At 32.3% G+C, this 23,992-nt stretch overlaps 1 protein-coding gene across 3 annotated transcripts; it reads left to right on the forward strand.

Annotated features, from left to right (window-relative positions):
• Positions 1 to 446: 446 nt before the first annotated feature.
• LOC139502262 (uncharacterized) lies at positions 447 to 23,992 on the forward strand. Of its 3 annotated transcripts, none has more exons than XM_071291694.1 (16): positions 447 to 532; positions 4,870 to 7,005; positions 8,519 to 8,694; positions 9,531 to 9,621; positions 10,403 to 10,496; positions 14,847 to 15,097; positions 15,893 to 16,090; positions 16,284 to 16,377; positions 17,548 to 17,646; positions 18,534 to 18,714; positions 19,016 to 19,095; positions 19,573 to 19,671; positions 20,127 to 20,256; positions 20,911 to 21,103; positions 22,241 to 22,383; positions 23,062 to 23,992. In XM_071291694.1, the coding sequence occupies exons 2-16, from the start codon at positions 4,899 to 4,901 to the stop codon at positions 23,203 to 23,205; spliced, it is 4,080 nt and encodes a 1,359-aa protein (XP_071147795.1). In that variant the 5' UTR covers positions 447 to 532; positions 4,870 to 4,898; the 3' UTR covers positions 23,206 to 23,992. The 3 variants fall into 3 exon arrangements, with proteins under 3 accessions (XP_071147795.1, XP_071147798.1, XP_071147797.1); XM_071291697.1 differs by lacking the exon at positions 447 to 532 and adding an exon at positions 728 to 847; XM_071291696.1 differs by lacking the exon at positions 447 to 532 and adding an exon at positions 4,432 to 4,578.

Raw genomic sequence — 23,992 nt, forward strand, 5'->3', positions numbered from 1 at the left:
ACAACAAACAAAATGATTACAAACACCATCTTATACAATAAATGATATCATAAATTGCACATGAAGAGGGTAGTCTATGTGGAAAGAATATGAGTGTGAACACGAAGCAAACGACTAATTTCGGCCACCCACTTAATAAAGCACTATCAGTATAAGCCCTGATAACATAATTAAACCTTTTACATCCGTTATCACTACCAAATATTGACACACTAACGTCATATTCGGGTAGATATAGTAGTACATTGACTTTCGTGCATTAGTAACCCATTAATAATTTAGTTTTCTCTCTAAGATAAACACATATCGATAAAAAGCAAAGAAATCAGAATTGATAAGTTATGTTTCCAATATATGAAAAAGTAAAATTCGTCAAAACATTTTTTAAAAAAGAAAATCAGGTGATTTAATAGTCCAAACAAAACACTTGCACTGTGAACCAAACTCTTAATCTCTGTTCAACACAAAGTCCCTCTTATATATAGGTCACGAAACAAACACATGGGAGTAGTTTGTACGACAAGACATCTAGGTATGTAGTGTAGTTTTGCAACTTTTCTTGTATTATTCTAATTCAGTAAAATTCAAATCAAGTCAATTCTTCCTGTTAGTAAGATGCCTTCTCCGTCTACAACACACCGTAAAAGGTTGTTTAGTTTGTTATCTCGACACACTTTTTCGGTTATCTATCGTAATTGTTTTTCAACGAAATCGTTCAAGTATCAATGGGTTGATTTGAATATTCGAGAATGGTGCGGATTGTCATATTGGTGACATAATCGATTTCATATTGCAATCTGTTTGATGTTATAAAATATGTCGTATTATTCCTTCCATGCAAACGCAGGTAACCTTCAAACAATCTTTAATAAGTTTTCCCTATAAATACTATCATGGAATACTATTACAAGTAGATAAGTAGTGTTTATACATGTATATAGGTACGAGTAAAGTTTTTTTTTTGTTATGAATGTCTATTTGTATCGATAACTTGGAAATATATCATATTTTTTGTATCATTATAATGGTTTAGTGTTTTCACAAAGTTCATGGAAATACATGTATACAAAATATGTACATTGTCGGAATATATAAAATGTATTTCTACTAGCTTTAGAAACAGGACAAAAAGCAAGAATCGCTGACCTTTCTCCATTTTCGTAGCGAGTATAATTACATTTTATATTTCCTGCAATGTACATTTTTTGTTTTTATTCTGCAATTTATACCCGATACGTCCAGGCGTTTAAATCCAAATCCTTTCATCTAATTTTTCAAAGAAATCGACATTAGTCGAAACGCGGACCGCGAAGAGGACCACATATTTACAGAAAGAAATATGATATCCATACTACCGCTTACTCAACATTGAAGCGGGTAACAGGATACTTTTTTTGTACATGCTCAAATACCTGTTAATTGGACAAAAGTTGCATGATTTCAGGATAATATAAAGTTAATGCAGAACAAACACATGACGGGAAGATTCAATATGCACATATAAAGTTTCAGGATATTTGTTTATAATGTTTTACGCTAGTTCAAAACGTTTCAGAGTTTATTGAAAACGGAAGTCATATATGATGCTAGCCGTCCCGAATTCCCACGAATATTACCCGATAACCTGTTGCTCGTGACATTGCTAAATGACAAAGTGAACATACATGTAGTAACTAAATAAATAAATGTTGAAAAAACAAGTGTACTATTTAAGCTGACTTGTTACGTTTGTCAATGTCTCAGTTTTGAAGTCTCAGACTGTATTTATTTCATATTCATTTTTTTTTTAAAAAGCTTAAGATGCGTAACTGTTTGAAATAATTTAGTTGTTCTAGAGATCGCTATAAAACTATTTACTAGGTATATTTAAGTGCGTTGTATTTGTGATACGTTTTGTACGTTTTAGTTTTATCTTGATAAAAAAAAAAGTAGGACACGAATTGTTAAAATAAATTTTAATCGTATTAAGGTAAAGTCATACAGAACTATCGTTTTCTTTTCTAAAATATTGGATAGTCCACACAAAATAATAAGAAATCAGGATAACCAACAACTCTGTGTATGATTAGGGAGCTACCATTTGATTTTTAATGGGGGGGGGGGGGGGGGGGGGGGGGGGGGGGGCTAGGATGAAAAATTTTGTCCTGCATTTTATTTAGCTGTAATCTCTGTCCTGCCTTTTTATTTTTCTTTCTGTTCGGTCCTGCCTTTTTTTTTAAATTTATCCTGACTTTTTTTTAACCTAAATTGTCGTCCTGACTTTTTTTTTCGCAAGTGTCTCATCCTGCCTTTTGTTTTACTCAAAACTCCTGTCCTGCCTATTTTTTTCAAATTTCATCCTAGCCCCCCCCCCCCCCCCCATCAAAATCAAATGGTAGCTCCCTTAAGAACTCATAGTCAAGCTGACAAGTTTAATGTCGGACAGACAACATAAGATTTTGTATACCTGTTTAGTATATGTAAATGTTAGACATATAGTTATATTTTTGGGCTGATAAAGTATTCTATAGCAAGTCTCTTTCTGAAATACACGACTTTCATTTGCATACAATTACTGAGGCCAAAAATATTTGAATAATTATATGTTACCCAACATGTTTGGGCAAGACAAACTTAAAGATAATTTCTCAAGGTTTTTCGTCATTTTGGGTGATTATTGTTGTTGTCTGATGTTTGCTTGTCTGCTATTTATTGACAATGTGGTAGGATTCAGGGACTTAGAACTAGTCGCACGGTGTTAATGCATGTTAATTGTGGACTTAATATGATGACCTGAAGATGTTTGTTTACGGTTGCGCATATCTTATATACCACTCATTTGCATCCCCTTAAACTCATTTTTGTCATCTATCTTTAAACATTTATTTTCATGAAAAGAAGTAGAACGTAGAAATATCGACTGCTAAATATTAGGAGAGAAAAGGGAAAAATAGTAAAAGATGCTTAGTAAAGATTAGAAGGATCAGTTTTTTTGTTTGCTTCAACAGGAACAAAGATAGGTGGGGTTTTATGCAAATTAACCAAATTCAACTAAAAGTGTACATCTCAAATGACAAAAAAGTAATGTTTCTTTTCCTACACTTTCTATTATATAACGACTATATTTCAATTTTTCATAAAATATTTGCTAAACCTTGTAACAACGTTTCTTAAAAACATAACTTAATGTTCGCGCTTCTGACATATATATGTCTGTTTATTTTGTGGCTTTTAAATTATTTCATAACCTCGATCTCAAATTAAAAAAATACGCATCCCTATATAACTCATAGTACTTATTCTCACTTCAGTCACGTTGTCAATGTCTTGAAAGCTTCCTAGTGTTATACTTCAATCAACACATAATAAAAAAAAACCCAGAAAAAAACGACATATGAATTGGTATTAGTCGTTTATGAATTGATACATTATCAAATTAAGATAGGAAGCAAGGACGTCTAAAGATTTAATTTAAGTATGTAAATCCACTGCACCCAAACCACGACTTTTATGAATGATATATGCTCGAGGATATATGTGTCGTTGTAACAAGTTTTAGCGATAAATCCAGATATCTTACTAATCATAGTAAGATAACTTACAAGTGCTTCCGGTAAAAACCTTGATAATAACTCATGTCTCAATATGGGATTTCAACAGATTGTAAACGATGTTAGTTAACAAACAATCCTTACATTGTATTTGGTCATTTTGCTTTGATAAAAAAGTATCGAAAGCCTAACGTTTTTAGATCAATATCCTCGTAAACAAGTTAGGAGGTGGGGTATGATTATAAATTGATCAACATTCCAACAAAGATTAAGAGATTAAGGGGATTAACATTGAACGGTAACTTTTCCGCCTTCAACATTGAGATAAATACAGGCCGTTATCTTAGGGAATTGCATTAATGAAAACAAAGCAACAAAGGACATCGCGGGACTATATAGCCATGTCTTGCTGCAAGCACACACAGAATTAAGTGGGATTGGTATAATGTGTGCTATTACATGTACTATTACATGTACATGGTTTATCCCTGAATCTGAAAGTTAACTAAAAAACAAATACAATCTTAATGTTTAACATGTTAAATGTATAGGCATGTTAAATTCTCTAGAATAGTGTTAAACTAAATAAGATTTAATCTGTTAGACCAAAGCGCCTTTGACCGTGCTAAGTGATATATACAAAGTTATCCGACCCAACCTCCAAGCCGGATTCACCTTGATTCAACTGTTCTTATCCAAAATGAACCAAATCTTTTGGCACTTCATAGAAGGATATTTTTTTTTATAGTCAAGGTCGATTTCAAAGAGGTCTATTTGATAATTCAAGGTTGATACAAATGCATATCCTTACCTTGAACAGTGACCTTGAACCTATTGATAAAGCTATTTATCAAAATGAATTATCTTAAGTAACTTATACAGAACACCATAAGATGTAGTTGTGCGTTCAGTGCATAACCTTGAAAATATTCTTCGAAACTATACGAATGTTGTCACCGTGCACACATAACAGATCGGTTAATCGGATCGTTAACATTTATTTTAAGATGTGTTGAGAATTAATTCTTTAATTAATTAATTTCTCTAGGTTTCTATTCAGTTACATATTTAAATTATTTATATATCTATCTATTCATTTGTTTATATACTTATTTATTCATTTATATTTAGTTTTGTTTTCCCTTTTTTTATTGATTTAATTTGTTCTATGTCCATCGCATCGCTAGAATTTTATAATGTCTAGCGCTTTTAAAGTTATTGAATATTCGAATGTCTGCTATAGCTTTTGACAACGAGCAAAATGGCTAAGTAACTTAATTCAAATGATTATATAACGTATGAGGTTATTTATATATTTATTAGAATTTTTATTTTACAGGCGACTGTTGAAGAATTGGATTTTTGACAATGAAGTCTGTTTTGCTGATTGTAACAATTCTATGTATGCTAAGTGTCAACCCCTGCAAGAGTCAGTTGAGTCTAGCTGGTGTCGACATAGCTGGTTTACTCAGTAACTTGACCATAGAGCAAAAGGCTGGTTTTTTAATAAGTTTTATAGCAAATCCACCATTATTCGATAAACTTGAAAATGTTTTTATTGCCGGTTATGAACTATTTCATGAGGAACCAACGTTTGAACCAGATATATTAACCAATCTTATACAATGGACGTTAGATGAACTACCATTTTTATTGCAGAATCAAACATTTAAGGACAGTTTGCATATTATTGTTGAAGAAATGAACAAAGCGAATCTAACTATTTTAAATGTGACAAACGAATTTACAATTATGAATGGAATATTTGCACAAATGGACTGGTTTTCTATAATAGGTAAAATAGGAGCAAAAATTGTTCAACCATGGCTGATAAAACATGCAGTCGATAAGAACATTGTAAAGGCTGTCATACCAACAATTCTTCAAGAGGGAGAGGTTCTAATTAAGACTTATCTGCCTTCATTACTACCGGGCTTAATAAGGGAATTTAATAAGTTTGAAGCAGGTTCAACGGCAGTTACGCCGACTCTGGTTGCGTCCAATACTACCTTAACCATTGAACTGCCTTTAATAACATTCCTCCATGCGAATACAACAAGTCGCAACGACACAAAAATGCTATTATTTCATTATATAACAAATCATTCAGCGATGTTTCCGAAATTGGAACGCCTCCTTCTATCAGCTGTCCCTTTACTCAGTGAACCCCCGACTATTCGAGATCAAATTTTACCCGTCTTACTTACTTGGGGTCTTGGTACTATCCCAAAACTGTTACACAGTGAAATGTTCAAAAAGAGCTTCCATTATTTCGTGACGAAAATTAACCAAGCCAACGTCACTGGGTTAAATATTTCGAACGAATACGAGTTTATGAATGGCGTATTCAGCCAGATAGACTGGTGGGATGTAATTGGTAAGATTGCGTCTGAATTTGCTGTTCCTTTGTCTACCAGCGTTGGTATGCATCCATCTGTGTCGGCAAGTATCATCCCGCAGTTAATTAATGAACTGACAGATTTACTTAAACAGAACGGAGGGAAACTAGCGCAAGCACTAATAGAGGAAATGAATAAAGCTGATATAGCGAAATTAGAAAGAGTTAATTATACAAGTAGCTTTATTCTTAATTTTCTACAAAACCTTGCTCTACAGGATGTTCTTCCCGATATGCTTTCCAAACCAACATGGAAAGCGCTGGTGTCTGCAACAGTTAAAATTCTTCCAGTACAACAAAAACTGTCTGTAGTCACGTGGTTCTTGTCTCATAATGTGCAGTTGTTTGTTCAACTTGAAGATATTCTTTTATCAGCTCTGCCTATTCTTGTTCCGATTTCGCATCTAAAACCTGAAATTAGGCAGCATCTTGTACCTTGGGCATTAGAGCACATTCCTGATTTTCTCGATAGCAAATTAGTTCAGAAGGCTGTCGATATAATGGTGTCTGAAGTTAACAGTGTGAATACGTCAACTTTTAACCAAACAAATGACGACATGTACATTAATGAGTTACTATCTGGGTTAGACACAGTTCGTCTGATACGAAGAATTGCAACGGAAGTAGCCTTACCACTGTCGATGCAGTCTGGCCTGAAACCGGAAGTTGCAACATATATGATTCCTGCAGTCATGCAAATACTGGAACAGGTAACAAAGACTGATTTAGCAAACGGATTGAAAATACTTATAACTGAAATGAACAATGTAAATTTGACTGACTTGGATGTACGGGATCCAAAAAGTTTCGTTCAAGGATATGTTGGAAAATTAAACATGAGAAATATATTAGCTGGAATACTGGCTCAGCCGCATATTAGTGGCTTTTTGGTTTCTACCTTGTTAAAATCACCACAAATAGTTCTGGACATTGGAAAGATTTTATTTTCATCATTCAGTCTAAGTGACATTCTTTCCCTGCCAGCAGATGCAACACTTACGTCAACGCAAAAATGTTATACTGGTTTTATTGGTTTTATTGAAAATCTACTGCATGGAAATAAATCAGCCATAAAAAGTAAGTACGCATTGTATTGTTTAATTGAATATAACAATAAGGAATCAAAGTACTTCAGTACTGAACATCGGATGACCGCAAGTTCTTGTGGGTGGTTTCAGAAAAAAAAATCACATCTCTACACCTAAAACTGAGGTTAAGGTACATAGATATATTTTTTTCTTAGACAAGTTCCTGCGTGGATGTGAATAAATGACTGGTAATTCAAACTCACCGCAACCTTTATATTGTAGTGATTCAAATCAGTATACTTTGGTTTGTTGTATAAATTATATCAATATTTTGACACTTTTCTGCAATAATTCGATTTTTCTATTAGACTGGATTTGAGTAAGCATTCATATTTTCCTGCAATTCGTTCTTTAGATATTCTTCCGCATACGTAAGCAAACATTTTCGGTATTCTTAATTTGTTATTGATATATAAAATTGAGAATGGGAATGGGGAATGTGTCAAAGACACAACAACTCGACCATAGAAACAAACAACAGTATATATATTATTACGACGCTAGATTAAAACTGACGAGGAAAGGTAACACACGGCCACCGAAAGCTTTATTATTGTGAAGCCAAGGTGGTCGTGTGGTCTAGCGCACCGGATACAGTGCAGGCGATTTGGTGTCACGATATCGCAGTAGCATGGGTTCAAATCCCGGAGAGGGAAGAACAAAAAATTTACGAAAGCAAATTTACAGACTGATCTAACATTGTTGGGTTGATGTTTAGACGAGTTGTATATATATATACGAGTCTAAATTGAAAACTACGTTCAAACCTATGATTGCGTTGGATAAAAACCGCAATTTTTATACGTGTGCATGTAAAACAAATTTCGTTGTAGAAGGGTCTAAATACAGCACAAACAACATTTTCCAAAAGACCAAAAAAGTGAAGAAGTATATTTAAACAAAACGCATTTGACTAACAGGTCGAACAACTGATGTTCTTTAACCCTGCTGACTGCCATTGGCAATTGCCAAATAAAATCGATCACAAGATGTAACAAAATAAATCTTAACTAAACAGAAAACAATTAACTTGTGGCCACGATGTTATGCCACAAACATAAGGTGTTAATATTTTTGTACACCAGATCCGATTTCGACAATAAATGTCTCTTCAGTGATGTAAGGGATCGAAACGGTATTTGGAAGGCCGTATAAAATGTACCTCCATTTTTAGATAGACTCTTGAACATTGACCTAATATTGTATATATATTTCTCACGGCAAAATATTTTCGTATCATTTATCTAATATGTTCTTTAAAATTATTTTCATGGATGTTTATTGATGAAATTGATATATAACAAAGGATAAGGAATGTTATTTTGCGTTCGGTTATCAGTCAAAAACGAAATTCACGTGGGTAGACATGTCTGTGGCATCAAAACACCGGAATTCCCTCACGATCATCCGACGTTAAGATGATTAAAATCATAATTATGCATGGAACCATTTAAAAAAAAAGAAACGCAAATAAGACTTATGTCTTCATCATTTTCTTTAAGTGTTTGATGCTTTTGGAAAGCCACCAACAGGTACATTAGACGGCAACCTCCATTTCATTGGTTCCTACGACGAATGTTTAGGAGTTAGTCAGATGCCATCATCACCTGTCACCAGATACTGCAGAGCCACATTCAAACTACCGGAAACACTTATAAACCAGACAATGGGACATATTGTGAGTTCTATAATGAATTAATATTATAATCATTATACATATCGGTGATCATAAAACTTTACATTCAGAATTCTTTTTAATTTCAATTAAGCATAAATGGAAGAACGAAGTCATGTGAAAGAGGAAAGCTAATTTACGTAAATAAAACAAAAGGATAATCCAATAACAACAACAAAAATGTTTGTAGAAAAATAAATCTAAGAATTATTAATAAAACATAAATACAAAGAAATAAATACAAGTAAAACTATTTTGCAGACTTTTCTATTTACAAGCACGAAAATCAAGCTCACAGTTATTTTTTTTAACGTAACAATATCTTTATTGCATATATCTGTAACAATTTACTAAGTTTACAAAGTAATATCCTGCTTATACGAATTCCATCAGCCATATGCTTGACTCTATTACAAATGGCAAATGGATCCTAATTTTCTCGCTGTGTTTAGTATATATTGGTGGCCGTGGGCTATTTCTGCTCCTTGGTCGGGTTGCTGTCTTTTTTTACACATTATACCCGTTTCCTTTAATTTCTCTATTATAATGCATATTTGTTTCCTGGGATATTTATACTGAAAATAATTCGCATTAACAATTTCAGTTGTGTGCAATAAATAGTGCATTGATATGATGAAAGAAAGTCTAAAAGGATCATTAGAGATCCGAAATTGAAAATTTTCGATTCAGTATCTGAAATTGAATTTCACAAAAAAATTGAATTTCAAATTGAGGATATCGAATTCAAAGTTTCAGATAATGAATCGCTAATTTTGAATACATGATCCTTCCTGGCTTTCGTAATACATATTGTCAATTATTGTTCTGTATTATTGTAGGAAACATTTGGTATACCCGTAGCTTTAACTTGGGGTATGTGTCTCGATTCCCAATGTCATTCTGAAGATATACCTGTTTTATTTAGGCTAGGTATGTTTACATATAATAGAGCAAATGTTTGGTAAAATATATTTGTATTTAAAGAAACAAACTTCCATTTTTTAATCGTATTTACCGTGAAACTGATTGAAATTGACGAGAAAGAACAGTATGGATATCATATCTGTAATCAGTTAGTTTTCAGCGTGAAAATTAAGTTCTTATCATTACCTCCTTCAGGTTGCAGTCTTGTAATTGACTGCTCCATAAAGGCTTACATGCTAAACAGCTGATCTTTGAAAATGAAAAAATAAAAAATGCTACATAGAAAAAAAATTTCATGTTCATATCATGTATGTACTAATGTGAAATTGTGATTTAATCGAAAAAAAAGTGGGTCATGCCACGAAGAATAAAAAGTTACGTAACCCTGAATTCAAAACATTTTTTTCTTCTACTTTCTGTTTGCTGTTTACACTAGGCCGCACCACTTCCAGTAAACATGAAATCCTTCCACTTTCCTGGATTGATATACCCCAAAAGATGCAAGATTTTTTTTAAAATCTATATATATGTTTCAATTCAGCATAAACCTATAATCAAACAGAAAAAATTGAGTCCAGAAAAAAATTCAGAAAAAAAAAACACAGCTCAAGCGTATATTTCAAACAAAAGTTTTCTTTGACCTTTTTGTATGTGTTAAAATGTTTGATTAATTTTTATACCTGTAAGTTAATTACTATACATGTATCAGAAAGTAAAATTTGAAAATATATGCGTTACAATCTTTCTCTGAAGTTGTATTCATAAAAATAATGTTAATATTTTATAGGCATGCTTCAGATGTTCAATTTGACTCCGGACAGTGTTGTTTGCAGTGGTGAAAAACCTGACTTCTCCACGGACACTCCAGCAATCTCAATATTGTAAGACTTTATAATATAACAATTATAGAAAACAAGGGATATGACACAAAATCAGTACATGCACAGAAAAAAGCACATCATGCAAAGGAACATAGCATGTTTAAAGATTCCTCTCATTGCACAAAACAATCGCTTACTAATACCGTTTTTTTTTATCTAAATGATTTTTGTCAGTTAACGTCGCAATATATCCTTTTTTTGCCGGTCGTCGTAAAGTAAACACCAATCAACCAATCAATCAATTGTTCTGTATGTATATGAGTGTGATATATGTTAACACAGTTTTGGTTGTTGGAATGCAATTATTGTTACATTATCATTTTATGTCTGTTGGGGTTGTTTACCCAATTTTGTGAATTTGTCAATATAACGGAGTTATACTCAACTGTTATACAAGTTGAGGTTTAGTTAGCTATACAACCAGATCTAATACATTACTTTCTTTGGAAAATGCATGTACCACAACATGTATATGGCAGTTGGGTTTCACTCGTTCCATTGATTGGAAACTTTAGATTTTGTCAGTATTTATTGACCTGTTTGAATTTGCCGTGTAGTACGATATTTTCGTTATTGTTTTTGGATCAAGTGGAGCATGGGAGAAGAACCACGTTTCTCTGTCTTCCTCCTGTTTAATTATAATGTTCGACATTTGTAAGCGTACGTGTTTTTTTATGTTTTGTTCAAAGATTGAGGTGAAATGGTGTCTGGCCAATATATCAAAAACGACTTTAACCCTGACCGTTTGTCAACTGCTAGATTACTTTTGACGTTTAGTTTGGTTGCTGACTCATTGATTTATGCTCTCAATCCTTTTATTATATATTATCTGAAGCTTTGTTCATTTCTTGTATTTGTCAACTGCAATCCTTCAAGTTATTCATACAGTGAGACATTCAGCTACATTTTGTAGCTATAAGACCAGGTTTAATACACCATTTTTTACATACAGATACAAAAATGTCTGTAACGAGTCATGGATATGACAGTTGTCTTTCGTTCATTTATTGTGTTTGAGCTTTTGATTTTTCCATTTGTTAAGGTCTGTTCCATTTTGAAATTCCGTGGAATTCGGTATTTTTTTATTATTTTACGTTTCGAATTAAACATATGTCTTTCACGATATATTTTATCGTATGATATGTCATTTTCGAAACCCTTCTTCACCATTTACAAATTTTTCCTCGATGTGATTTTTAAATGTTATATAATTGCATTTTATGAGCACCGTTTTATAAACTTTCTATTTAATTATTGTAATGCATTATATTTTTAAATAATTTGTTTCAATTTGTAAATACATATCATATTCGTGCATTCATAAATAAAATAAACAGGCAGTTAATTAAGTCTCCCAAACAAAGTTTGGAGACTTATTGTTTTTGCTCAGTTCTTATTAGGTCTTTCCACTTTCTGTGGAAAGACCTATTGTTTTACTTCTGATTATTTTTTTTTTCTTCCGCCTAATTTTGTTCTTGCGATAAACATTTGTTTCGCAATATGTCGCTTTGATATTTGGTATATGATATTGAACAGTTTATGCGCTTTTGAAATTTACCCTGCGTAACCGAATACTTTTCTTTGTAGGAGTTATCTCCCCAAACACTGTTTTCCTTGCGCTCACAACTCCTTCGCAACCGTAAAAGATAACGACAAATTTATTTTACAAAATTGCTCGTTATATCCTTTGCATGATTTGTCCTATTTTGACCGAAGCAATATGACCGCTCCATATAAGAGTTATTTCCCCTTATGCATCTGATATAAGTGATATGCATTTCTATCTTATAAACCATAAGTGATAGAGACCTAGGATCTTTTGATTTGAGGTCCTTGGTCCAAAAAAATGAAAATTAGGTCAAGGTCAAAGGTCAAGGTCATATTCTAATATTTCAATTTGGCTTATTTTCACTTATATCCAAAGACCGTATAAGATATCAACAAATTATTTTTACTAAATTGTTAGTTGCGACATGTCGTAACACATAAATTTTTATTGCAAGGGCACGTTGAACGTAAAAGGGAGTTTTCTCCCCTCTTGTATTTAAAAATACGTGTTTGGTGATATAAGTCATTAACCAAATATAATTAAGACCTATGGTCTTTTGATTTGAGGTCCTTAGTTCATGACCTTGAAATTGATCTCAAGGTCATAGCTTAATTTGACGTTCTAGATTTTGACCTTTGCTTTTATTTTATATGTATACAATTAGAGGTATAGGGGGAGGGTTGAGATCTCACAAACATGTTTAACCCCGCCGCATTTTTGCGCCTGTCCCAAGTCAGGAGCCTCTGGCCTTTGTTAGAAACCCCTAACGGGAAGGATTGTGCCTGATGTTCATATGATGAAATCATAATCTTTCAGTCAGTTTAGTTGAAGTCTGGAGCTGGCATGTCAGTTAACTGCTAGTAGTCTGTTGTTATTTATGTATTATTGTCATTTTGTTTATTTTCTTTGGTTACATCTTCTGACATCAGACTCGGATTTCTCTTGAACTGAATTTTAATGTGCGTATTGTTATGCGTTTACTTTACTACATTGGTTAGAGGTATAGGGGGAGGGTTGAGATCTCACAAACATGTTTAACCCCGCCGCATTTTTGCGCCTGTCCCAAGTCAGGAGCCTCTGGCCTTTGTTAGTCTTGTATTATTTTAATTTTAGTTTCTTGTGTACAATTTGGAAATTAGTATGGCGTTCATTATCACTGGACTAGTATATATTTGTTTAGGGGCCAGCTGAAGGACGCCTCCGGGTGCGGGAATTTCTCGCTACATTGAAGACCTGTTGGTGACCCTCTGCTGTTGTTTTTTATTTGGGCGGGTTGTTGTCTCTTTGACACATTTCCCATTTCCATTCTCAATTTTATGATAAAGCTATGAAACTTTTGGAAAAAGGTATCAAACCATTTAACCTTGAAAGAAACAACCGGAAGTGACTTTTTGTAAACCGGAAGTAGCTATTTTTGTACTTTATTAATATAAAAGTATATAGAACCAGATATTTTTGGAATCAGTGTCAAGTAAATATTCAAATATAATCGTAAGTAACATTTTTCAAACCGGAAGTAACAAATTATCTCCCTTATTTAAAAAAAATGTATGGAAACCAAATATTTTTGGAATCAGCGTAGCTATCATTTGACGATTGAAATGACATTTTAAACTTAGTTTCACAACTTTCATATCAAAATACATTGTTTTGATGGAAAGACCTTCAATTGTTCTCTGAACAATTGGTTTTTAATTATTTCTATTATTCTTCTTTTTCTTTTTCTTTTTCCGCCACTCTAAAAATGAACTTGTCCGCAGCGGTTCTCCAAAACCGTTTGTCAGATTTACTTAGGGTTTCATAAAATGTTAGACTAACATGACTAGAAGAGCCATCAATCTGTCGTTTGTGCATTGGGGTCTATTAAGGGGTATTTTGAGGGGCCTAAAGAGGGGAGGGGTTTACTATAGAACCCTATGGGATTTTATTTTTTTTTAATTTTCAAATGACAATAACTTGAAAACTGTAAGTGATAGACACATACAGTCTTCAGAAATGATCACAGGACAATAAAACAAATCAAATGAAATATAGGGTGAGTCATTGAGGGGTCACCCCTACCCCGATCAATTAGAGAATATGCTATTATCTTGTAAACGGTCCAGATCCCCAACCCTAAACCATATATATTCTTTTATGGTACAATAAAAGTATTCAAATGAAATTAAAGGGATGTCCCTGGGGGGTCACCCCAACCCATTAAATTTGAGAATGAACAATTATCTTGTAAACTGTCCAGATCCCCCCCCCCCCCCCTAAACCATATATACTTGTAGGGGACAATGAAACAAATGAAATGAAGAAAAAAAGGGAAGCCCCTAGGGGGTCACCCCACCCCCTCTTGTTTGAAAACTTGTGAACGGTCAAGTTCCCCACCCCTTAACCATATATATTCTTGTACGGAACAATAAACACACCAAATGAAGTATAGGGAGAGTCCATGGGGGTCACCCCACCCCAACATGTTTGAAAATTTTTAAATGGTTGAGATCCCCACTCCTAAACCATATATACTCTTGTATGGGGCAATAAAACAAATCAAATGAAATGTAGGTAAAGTCCCTGGGGGTCACCAACACCCCCTCCTGTTTGAATACTTGTAAATGGTCGAGATCCCCTACCCCGAAGCCATATATATTCTTGTATGGGACAAAAAATCAAATCAAGTGAATATGGGACCATAGGAATGGCGAGCTATGGGAGCTTTGTTGGAGAGACTTCGTAACAGCATCCTGTTACAATTACTTCTTGTTCCTTTTGCTTCTGAATCTGAAAATTTTATAAATCCTTTGCCACTTTAGAGCTATCATGGTTGTTATCGTTGGAATCGTGGTGTTAGCAACAGTGTTCAATGAATGTTATGGAAAGTTGTCAGGAAAATCGGAAGAGAAACGAAACAGTAAAAATATTTATACAAACCCTTCATTCCTTGGTGAAAATGGAACAGCTTTAAATTTGATGCCAGGTGAACTGAAAAATGGTTCTTTTAAAAGGTCATTAGAAAAAAACGAACAAAAACACGACGTTTCTGACATTGATGATGATGAAGTAGGTGAGGTATTTAAAATAAACAGTTTAAATGATGAATAAAAATAAATCTAAAAAAACACAACCATCAAAAGAACAAGAATGTCTTCCTTTTGAAATGAATTTGAAAAAAAAATATCGGGGCACCTTAACTTGTTTTCCCCCAGCTGCTTCTGAGTTTCAAACAAGGTCAAAATGGTCATCGCGTCGTCCGTTGTGGTCAAGATAGCTTTGCAAGTTTACTCGCAACTACTAAAATAATGTTCATGAAAGGATATTGTTACATGTTGAAACGTTCATTTCTCCTTTGAGAGGAATTTTAGGGTTTTAGTAGTAGAAGTGTGGTTAGGTTGTTTGTTTCAATGGAATAATATACTAGTAGGAGTTATACCAACAAATTCGTGTTTCTAAAAATAAGTAATTAAATTGGACAAAGATGTGAAATAGAGCCTTATTCATTATAGTCATATATTTGTCTGATGTTGCATTACACTATTTCAATTTCTTGTACAACAAGAACTTTCTTTCGTCTTTTGCGTTTCTACAGAATGTTAAGAATCAGGAAAAACTTTAATTGTAAGCTTTAACCGTATGCAACGCAGGAATTTCGATTTTAATTGATCTACTAGTATTTAATTGATATTTAAAAAGACCTACCAGTGTCACTGTCGAAATTGATAAATTGATAGTTGCGTCATACAAACAAATAATGTTATCTCAAAATTCAGCATACTCAACAATAACAAGCAGTAAGGACACAGTAAAAAGATGAATTATGAAGAATATTGTTTTTTCAATTTTTCTTTTGATGTACTTTCAGGTATTTTAAGCCGAATTTTAGGATCATTTTCAATAACTAGTAATGTAAGGACATTAGCATCATTTGATAGAGATCCGGATGAAATATCATGTCTTTACGGTATTCGATTCCTAACAGCTTTATGGATATGTATTGGAAATGCCTACCTATATAATGCCATATGGCCTCGAGTGGCTGGATCAGATGGTTCTGTCATTTGTAAGTACGATGATTAGCTTACACATAAACATATTTTGAAATTCATATAAACAAAGCAAGTATTTATTGGTTTGTTACTTAATGTTAAATGCTTCAGTTATATTTCTCACTAAAACTTAACTTTTATATTTGAGTTACTTTTTGTGTTATTTTTTGTTGTATTTTACAATAAAACATTGTTTATTTGTTCTAGCAAACCAAATGCCAGCTGTCAGCTTGTTAAAAAGATTTACCTTCCAGTTTGTTTTCTCAGGAGTATTTGCTACGGACACTTTTCTTGTTATCAGGTGAGAAACGTAGACATTTTTTGTAAGAATTATAGAATACAAAATTTAAGAATAAGGTAAAAAAAAAAAGAACCAGATCATTTTATTGATGTATTGACGATTAGTAAACTTAAGGTAATTCATTCCTAGGGAATCACCGCCAAGTATTCGAAATTACTTTTAAATTGAAACAAAGTAACATAAGTTTGCTGTCAACTGACTTGTTTAAAAACAAAAGTAAAATCACTAAAGAATCGAGCACGGGTCGAAAATTCAAAACGGAAAAACCCTAATGAAATGGCAAATTCAAAAGCTCAAATGCATCAAACGAATGTATAACAACTGTCATATTCCTGACATTGTACAGGCATTTTCTGATGTTGAAAATGGTGGCTTAAGCCTACTTAAACTCTCACTTGTGTGATGATTCGGCCTATTCTGTAAGTAAAGGAAGATTATGTTTTTGTTTGTTATATTTGTTATGTCCTTATATATTTGTGGGCAAATGTCTCTCTGAACAGTTTGCTTTTGTCGTAGCTAACACAATTTGAGCTAAAGTAAATATCAGTCTTCTCAAATCTCATCTTCGCTAGCCAATGGTAACGGATCCACTAGGGTATGATTTTCATTTGTTGCAGTCGTAACTGGCTGTGTCCATTCAAAAGGCGCCTATAAAATGATCACGTGTAAATGTAGAAAATGTTGGTAAACAATTGTCACGTGCTGACTGTGCAACAAGTCTTTTTCTCCAATACAAATTGACGATATTTAGTAACAACTTAAATGTTCTTAATCAACTCATAGAGCTTCCTGTGTATGATTCCTGCACAATGATTGGAATGTCAACATATATTTTCATGTAATCGGAATGGGCGTGACTTTAATCAACTGATAGAGTGCGAAAAATTGTTATCACAAATGTTGTATTCTGCCAGGGGTTGAGAGGAAGGGAGTGGCTAGCGAAGATGCCAAAATCTACTGATTTCCATCCTTATGATAAAAGGGATTCTGGTTTTGTTGTAATATTTCTGTCTTAGTGAATAGAAACAGTATGTTAGATATTCTTATTTGCTTGATATGAGTAAATTGATTTAAAAATCACATGAAATAGTTTTGCTCTCGTGTACCTCTATTTGTAATCACAATATCTCTATTTCACTGGATAAAAAACCGACATGCATGTTTTTTCAGTGGTTTTATTGTAACTACCAAACTCTTATCAACAATGGTCAGAGATGAAAAAATGAAGATTACTGGCATCCTTGGTTTCTACGCCCGAAGATACATAAGGTATTTGCTTTTTAAAGATTTTACACTTAAATTAAACAGGACAAACTGATGACCTTTTAAATTAGACATTGGGTACCATACATTAACTTTTAAACACTTTTTTTGTATGAATAAAAGTAAATGTAGGGAAAACCACAACGAGACGGCAACCCATCGACAAAAATATACACGCCTGAATCCAAAATCTTAGATAAATATGACTTTTTAACATGGGGAAAGCGATTGTGTGATTTTTATTCTTTTGAAAACATCGTGATGCAGTTATACAATTCTTGCGAAATGCAGAGACCAATGTTACTTAACTACACAGGGAAGAAAAGTTTGAAATAGTAAAACTAAAACTGTCGCTATTAATAAGTTTTCAATTTTGAATAAAACAAAATCTTATGTCAGAGCCAGAATTTTTACTTCTTCATGTAAGTTTCTTAAATATCAAACTCACAGGGATAAACAAAAGTAAGTACCTATCAATCTAGAAAAGGTTTTTTAAAGGATCAGAAAGACATCGTCAATGCAATATATATTTTAATGTTAGAAAAGAGGTTATCTAAACGTTCTAAGTGCTTTCGTGAATGGTTTGTACAATTGTACAACTAATACTCTACGTCAGTACAATTTGAGTACAGTAACGAATCGTTCTGCAGGAGTAAATAAATAATTTCCAACTAATATCTGATCATTCCACCAGACTAAAAAAATACATAGTCTGAAGAAAGCATTTATAGGGATTTTTGTTTTGTTTCATTAATGAATCGAAGATCAAATACGTAATTCAAAACTAAACCATACTTTTATTGATGAAAATATCAAGTATTTGACTTCATAATTTTTTAACTCATAATATGCAAAATGTAATCCAAGTAAAATAAAAACGGCTTTCATTTCAGATTAACACCTGTCTACATAATAATTTTGATGAGTTATGCGTTTTTATATGCATACATTGGTGATGGTCCAACATGGCCTAAACAAATAGGCCTTGCTGACAGTTGCAGACAACGTTGGTGGTATCATTTACTGTATGTTAATAATCTAGTTGACGTTGATGGACACACAATTTTTCAACAGGTATGTATGCTCTTCGACACTGTTTTAACCATAAAATATTGATAAATAATATTAAAGAATTTAAAGCAGTGATCCATATAAAAGTTTAAAACACATGCAGGGTGAAGAAATGTGCAATGAAACATATTTGTAAGAATTTGCGGCAATATTCAGTTTATGTGCGATCACAACGATTTCCTTTAGAAAAAAATAACCAATACAAGGACATGTCTTTTGATTAAATGTTTATATGTAAAAAAATGGTATATGTATAACATACATATTATTTACGATTTTTAACGTTTTCTTTCCTTTGTTACAGTGTATGCCATGGTCTTGGTTTAATGCAGTTGTAATGCAACTAAATATTATAACACCTATACTCATCATATTATTCCTCATGTAAGTTCCAGTCTATATTTTGGAGAACTTTAATAAACACTCATACTGTGCAATTGTACTGATGTAATTTGCACTATTTTAGATTACTGTAGTTAACAAATCATTTGATACACACGTTTGGATAAATGTCGTCATGATGTTAGTGTCATGCTACAGTAGAAACAATATTCAATTTAGATATCAGCATCTTTATATGCATATTTATGAATTCTTTGTTTTTTTTTTCAAAGTTTGCACAATTTCGGATTGAATTGATGATAAGGCAAAATAAATCACGTAAAGCCTCATTGATATCGTTGATTGATGACGAATTCAACGGTTATCGATCTTTCATAAAAAAAATTTATATGGTAATTTTGTTTTAAAAATAATCTTCATTATTATAATGTTTATCTAAAAACAAGACGAAGCTTTCATTTTCTCTAATTTTCCATACTTATTTAAGTATTCGTCTTTTTTATGCTTACTTTACAACAGCTCGCATCGACTTGGTTTTATCGTAGCGATCCTACTTATGACAGGGGGTATTACTGCGACTGGCGTGAAGGAACATAGATACGGTGGAGATCTTCTTAGGTATATACATTACAGGCATAATATTTCTTATTCTTTGGATCATGTTGATTGCAATAAAGATGCGATTAAATGTGTAATAATTCCTTTAAATTTTGTTATACAATTTTGTTTATTTGTTTTTTGTTTTATACACTATCCAAATTAAACAAAAACCATCTTGAGAGAGTTATATATGAGGAAAAGAATCATCATTGATTGTTATATTGTGATGCATTAAAATACGAATAGACTTAATTGTTTTTGGAGTTTTTAATTTACACAAAGATATTTTGATTAATTCAAATTGCTTAAGGACAGATCATGCAAATTTACTGGGATACTGATTTATATTCAAATTTTCCAACTTTGTTTCCGAATACTATATTTGAATCCTAATTAATAAAATAAGTAAAATTGCACTATTATATTGTTATATATTAATCAATAAGTAAATTGTGTATTAACTAACTTTGCAGTGCTGTAACAGATCAAGGTAACTACTGGAATTATATATTTACCGCTCCATGGTGCCGTGTAGGGACATATTGTGTCGGTGTTATGTTGGCGTATGTTATGTTCATCAAACGACGAGCAAAACTTGATGTGGTTCGTATATTTGATAATGATGAATGTTCGATAGTTAAACGTTTATATTTAAATTCCCATGACACTATTTTTTATCGAATCTATTTGTAAGATATTGTGGACGAACAAATTATGTAGACGAGAAAGGAGCAGAAATAATAAATATTACAAGATTAAAATTGCAAATAAATTAAATATCTAAATAAATTGGCCGGTGCCATACAAGGAATGCATTGAATATAACCGGTATGATATATTTATAATATCCAATCAGGATTTCAATATCAAATTTAAATTAGACAAAAAGTGGAGTCCAATTAAATTTACAGAATATCGTGACAACCCTTTCCCTAATTCTCTGTTGCAAAACTTTCTGTTTCATAAACAGCTTTTTGAAACATCAACTGAGTCAGCAACTGAGTCTTTTCATATAGGGTATATATATTTGAATGGTTTCAGATTTTGTCATGTTGAGCATTTTATAGCGGATCATACGGTTTGGTTTTGATAATTGCTAAAGTAAGTAAGGTGACCTTTATAACCATAATTCCCATTTATTTGAATTATACGGACTTGTTTCTTATTTGCAATTATACCATTCATCCTTAGTTATTTTATATTTTTACATTTTTAAGTACTGATGTAAAATTGAATTTCGTCTTTATTTTTTGGCAGTTGGTAGCTGTGATTGGTTGGATTGTTTCTATATTGTTAGGAGTATTCATCTTATTTGTATCATATCTGAAATACATGGAAAATGCACCAACGTGGACATTCCCCGAACAAGCAGCTTATGAATCACTTAGTCATTTGGCATGGGCCTGCTGTATTGCATGGGTTATTTATTCATGTCATCATTATAGAGGAGGTTAGTTACACCATTTAAATTCTATGTAGTATTCAGTATACAGGTCAAGGTATGAAACTCAAACGATTCAAAATCATCATTATAGAGGAGGTTAGTTACACCATTTAAATTCTATGTAGTATTCAGTATACAGGTCAAGGTATGAAACTCAAACGATTCAAAATCATCATTATAGAGGAGGTTAGTTACACCATTTAAATTCTATGTAGTATTCAGTATACAGGTCAAGGTATGAAACGCAAACGATTCAAAATCATCATTATAGAGGAGGTTAGTTACACCATTTAAATTCTATGTAGTATTCAGTATACAGGTCAAGGTATGAAACTCAAAGATTCAAAATGCTTAGTTTTTAGTTGACTCTTTAATCGTTTTATAATACGAGTTAAATACCTTCAAAAGAAGACTATGTGTTAAATGCATTCTGATCCACTGTTAAAACTAATAAATCGAATTGCCAGAAAAATCTTTTGAGATTTGAACTAACATCGTTTAACTTCTATTGCCCCTTATTTATTGTCCTTAATTTTGAAAGCTCTATTTGGTTTTCATGAATATGGTAATACAAATGTACTATATACCTCTGTTTAGATTTTAATGTATCATATTTTGCTATACCTCTTATCATAGCGCTGCATTCCAATGTAAGTGTTTGCGACAGTTAAGCACGTAATGAATTACTTCTTGAAAATAATTACTTAAATATAATGTACTAAAAAATACAAAGAATATTTGTATTGTAGAAAAATATTCCCTTTCAAATAATAAAGGCTAAACAAATTGGAACTCATTAGCTAGAAACAGAAAACAGAAAAAAAAGAGCGACGCAGAATGTACGCTTGAACTTTATGGGGATTATTATTCGTTTCGACGTCACCGAACAGACGTAATACTATATGCATTGTGATAATATAGGAGATTTTCGGGAAAGTCCAATAATTCGATAGTCGTCTATTTATGATATGCATAATATATTCTGCATCCTAGTTACCTTCCCAAACTATTTATAATGTACCAGTCTTTATTATTTTGGAATGTCGAATACAGTTTAATCCTGTACAGTATGTTTATTATTTCCTATTTCCAAAACTATCTAAAATAATAAAATTCAACCTGGTTTTTTTTTTATATTTTCAGGAATGATTAACACAATGTTATCATGGAGAGGATTTATTCCACTATCCAAATTATCATATACTATCTACTTACTAAACCCCGTTGTAATAGCCGTATACATTATGTCAAGGAAGAGCTTATTATATGTAGATGATCTTGATATGGTAAGTCGACAATGTTTTTTGTTTAACATGTAAAAAATCTTCAGTTTTTTAAATGTAAAAAGTCCGATCGACATATTGTACAAGAGATAATTCAACTTATGTAATTTTATATTAGGTTTATAGTATGCCATCGCGTGTCTTTAATTGTTTACCGTTGGTTTCATTTGAAGTAGATACTTTGATAGACTATGAAGGGTTGGCTTTGCCATGTGATCGAAACACGTAATCTCTTGCTTGTTGATATTTTTTGTCATTGATATTGCTATTTTCATTTTTTCGCTTCAGGTTAAAGTTTTGGTTAAAGTTTTTTTGTCTAGGTAGTCTTTGATGAAGTTGAAGTCCATTCAACTTGAAACTTAGTACATTATGTTCTCTATGATATGATCTTTCCAAATTAGAGATTTTCCCCCATTTTCACGGTCCATTGAACATTGAAAATGATAGTGTGTATGGGGCATCGGTGTACTTTCTTGTTTTATCAATTGTTGAAAATAAGGAATTAGTATCAGAATGCCCTCAAGTAACATTAACTTATTTGATGTGTTACCTCTTCAGAAACAATATTACAAAATTGACAAATTTAAGACTGTACACTGTAATATAAGAGCATACACGTTTTAGATTTTGTTCATTTTCATATTCGGATCAAAAACTGTATTGATTTGTTTTGTTTTGCAGGCTTTCCTTATAGTTGGATATTTTGTGGTCACCATCATTGGAGCCTCTGTGATGTCCGTGTTCTTTGAAAGACCATTCATTGCTTTAGAGAAGGCATTCAGCCGAAGCTCAAATGCCAAAAGTGAACTAGGCAAAGATGTGTAACTCTTACTATCCTAGCAATTCTCATTCCATTTAACTTTAATGAACAAATACTGATAACTGACTTTAACTTGTATAAGTAGAAAGCAAGCGATGTGCCAAAAAACTCATAATTATGAATGTGCCGTATTTGATACTTTGTTTAATAGTCAATTCCTTGATAAAGAACATATTAGTGTTGCATGCTAGCTCAGCACTTATTGACATATGTATACGTTGAAAACGAAATCAAAACATGAACAAGAACTGTAAGATGTCAACATGCATTTAATGTGTGTAATAAGTCTAAATTGAATGCCATTCTAGTCATTAAATACAATTTAATGATTGTAAGTTATTCATTGTTATCGTGTTAAAACATATGACAATTCGATTTGTACAGTAATGATGTTTAAAAAATAATGGTTATTTTACGAAATAATAACATTATTATCACTTTTAATGTTTGTTACAGGTTACTTAAGTTAGACTTCATTTTTTACGAAAGGCAGTCTGCTTATATTTAAGGCTACAAAACAACTATCATTACACCTTATATTGTTGAATCCATTATCCGTTTTTTAAACGACAGGTATTGCGCCAAAGCAAACATTTTTTTTTTATATTATTATGAGTTTCATCATTCTGAATACAGTTAATGCAATGTCATAGTATTACTAGTATTGTTTGCATGTGATTTTCGTAGATAAATAATTTTATTTTCATTTTTTACAGTTCAACTCTTTGCTTGAATCTAAATATGTAGTTCTTTGTAATTTTGTAATAAATTAATTTTGGTTCGGACATCAAA

Source organism: Mytilus edulis, chromosome 13, assembly GCF_963676685.1.
Source record: "Mytilus edulis chromosome 13, xbMytEdul2.2, whole genome shotgun sequence".
Lineage (NCBI taxonomy): Eukaryota > Metazoa > Mollusca > Bivalvia > Mytilida > Mytilidae > Mytilus > Mytilus edulis.

What these genes read in the sequence shown, in the direction of transcription:
- LOC139502262 (XM_071291694.1), top strand. Translation starts at nt 4,899, where the DNA reads ATGAAGTCTGTTTTGCTGATTGTAACAATTCTATGTATGCTAAGTGTC. An exon ending in ACTCCAGCAATCTCAATATT is followed by an intron (nt 10,497 to 14,846) that starts GTAAGACTTTAT and finishes TTGCCACTTTAG; the next exon opens with AGCTATCATGGTTGTTATCG. An exon ending in ATCAGATGGTTCTGTCATTT is followed by an intron (nt 16,091 to 16,283) that starts GTAAGTACGATG and finishes TATTTGTTCTAG; the next exon opens with CAAACCAAATGCCAGCTGTC.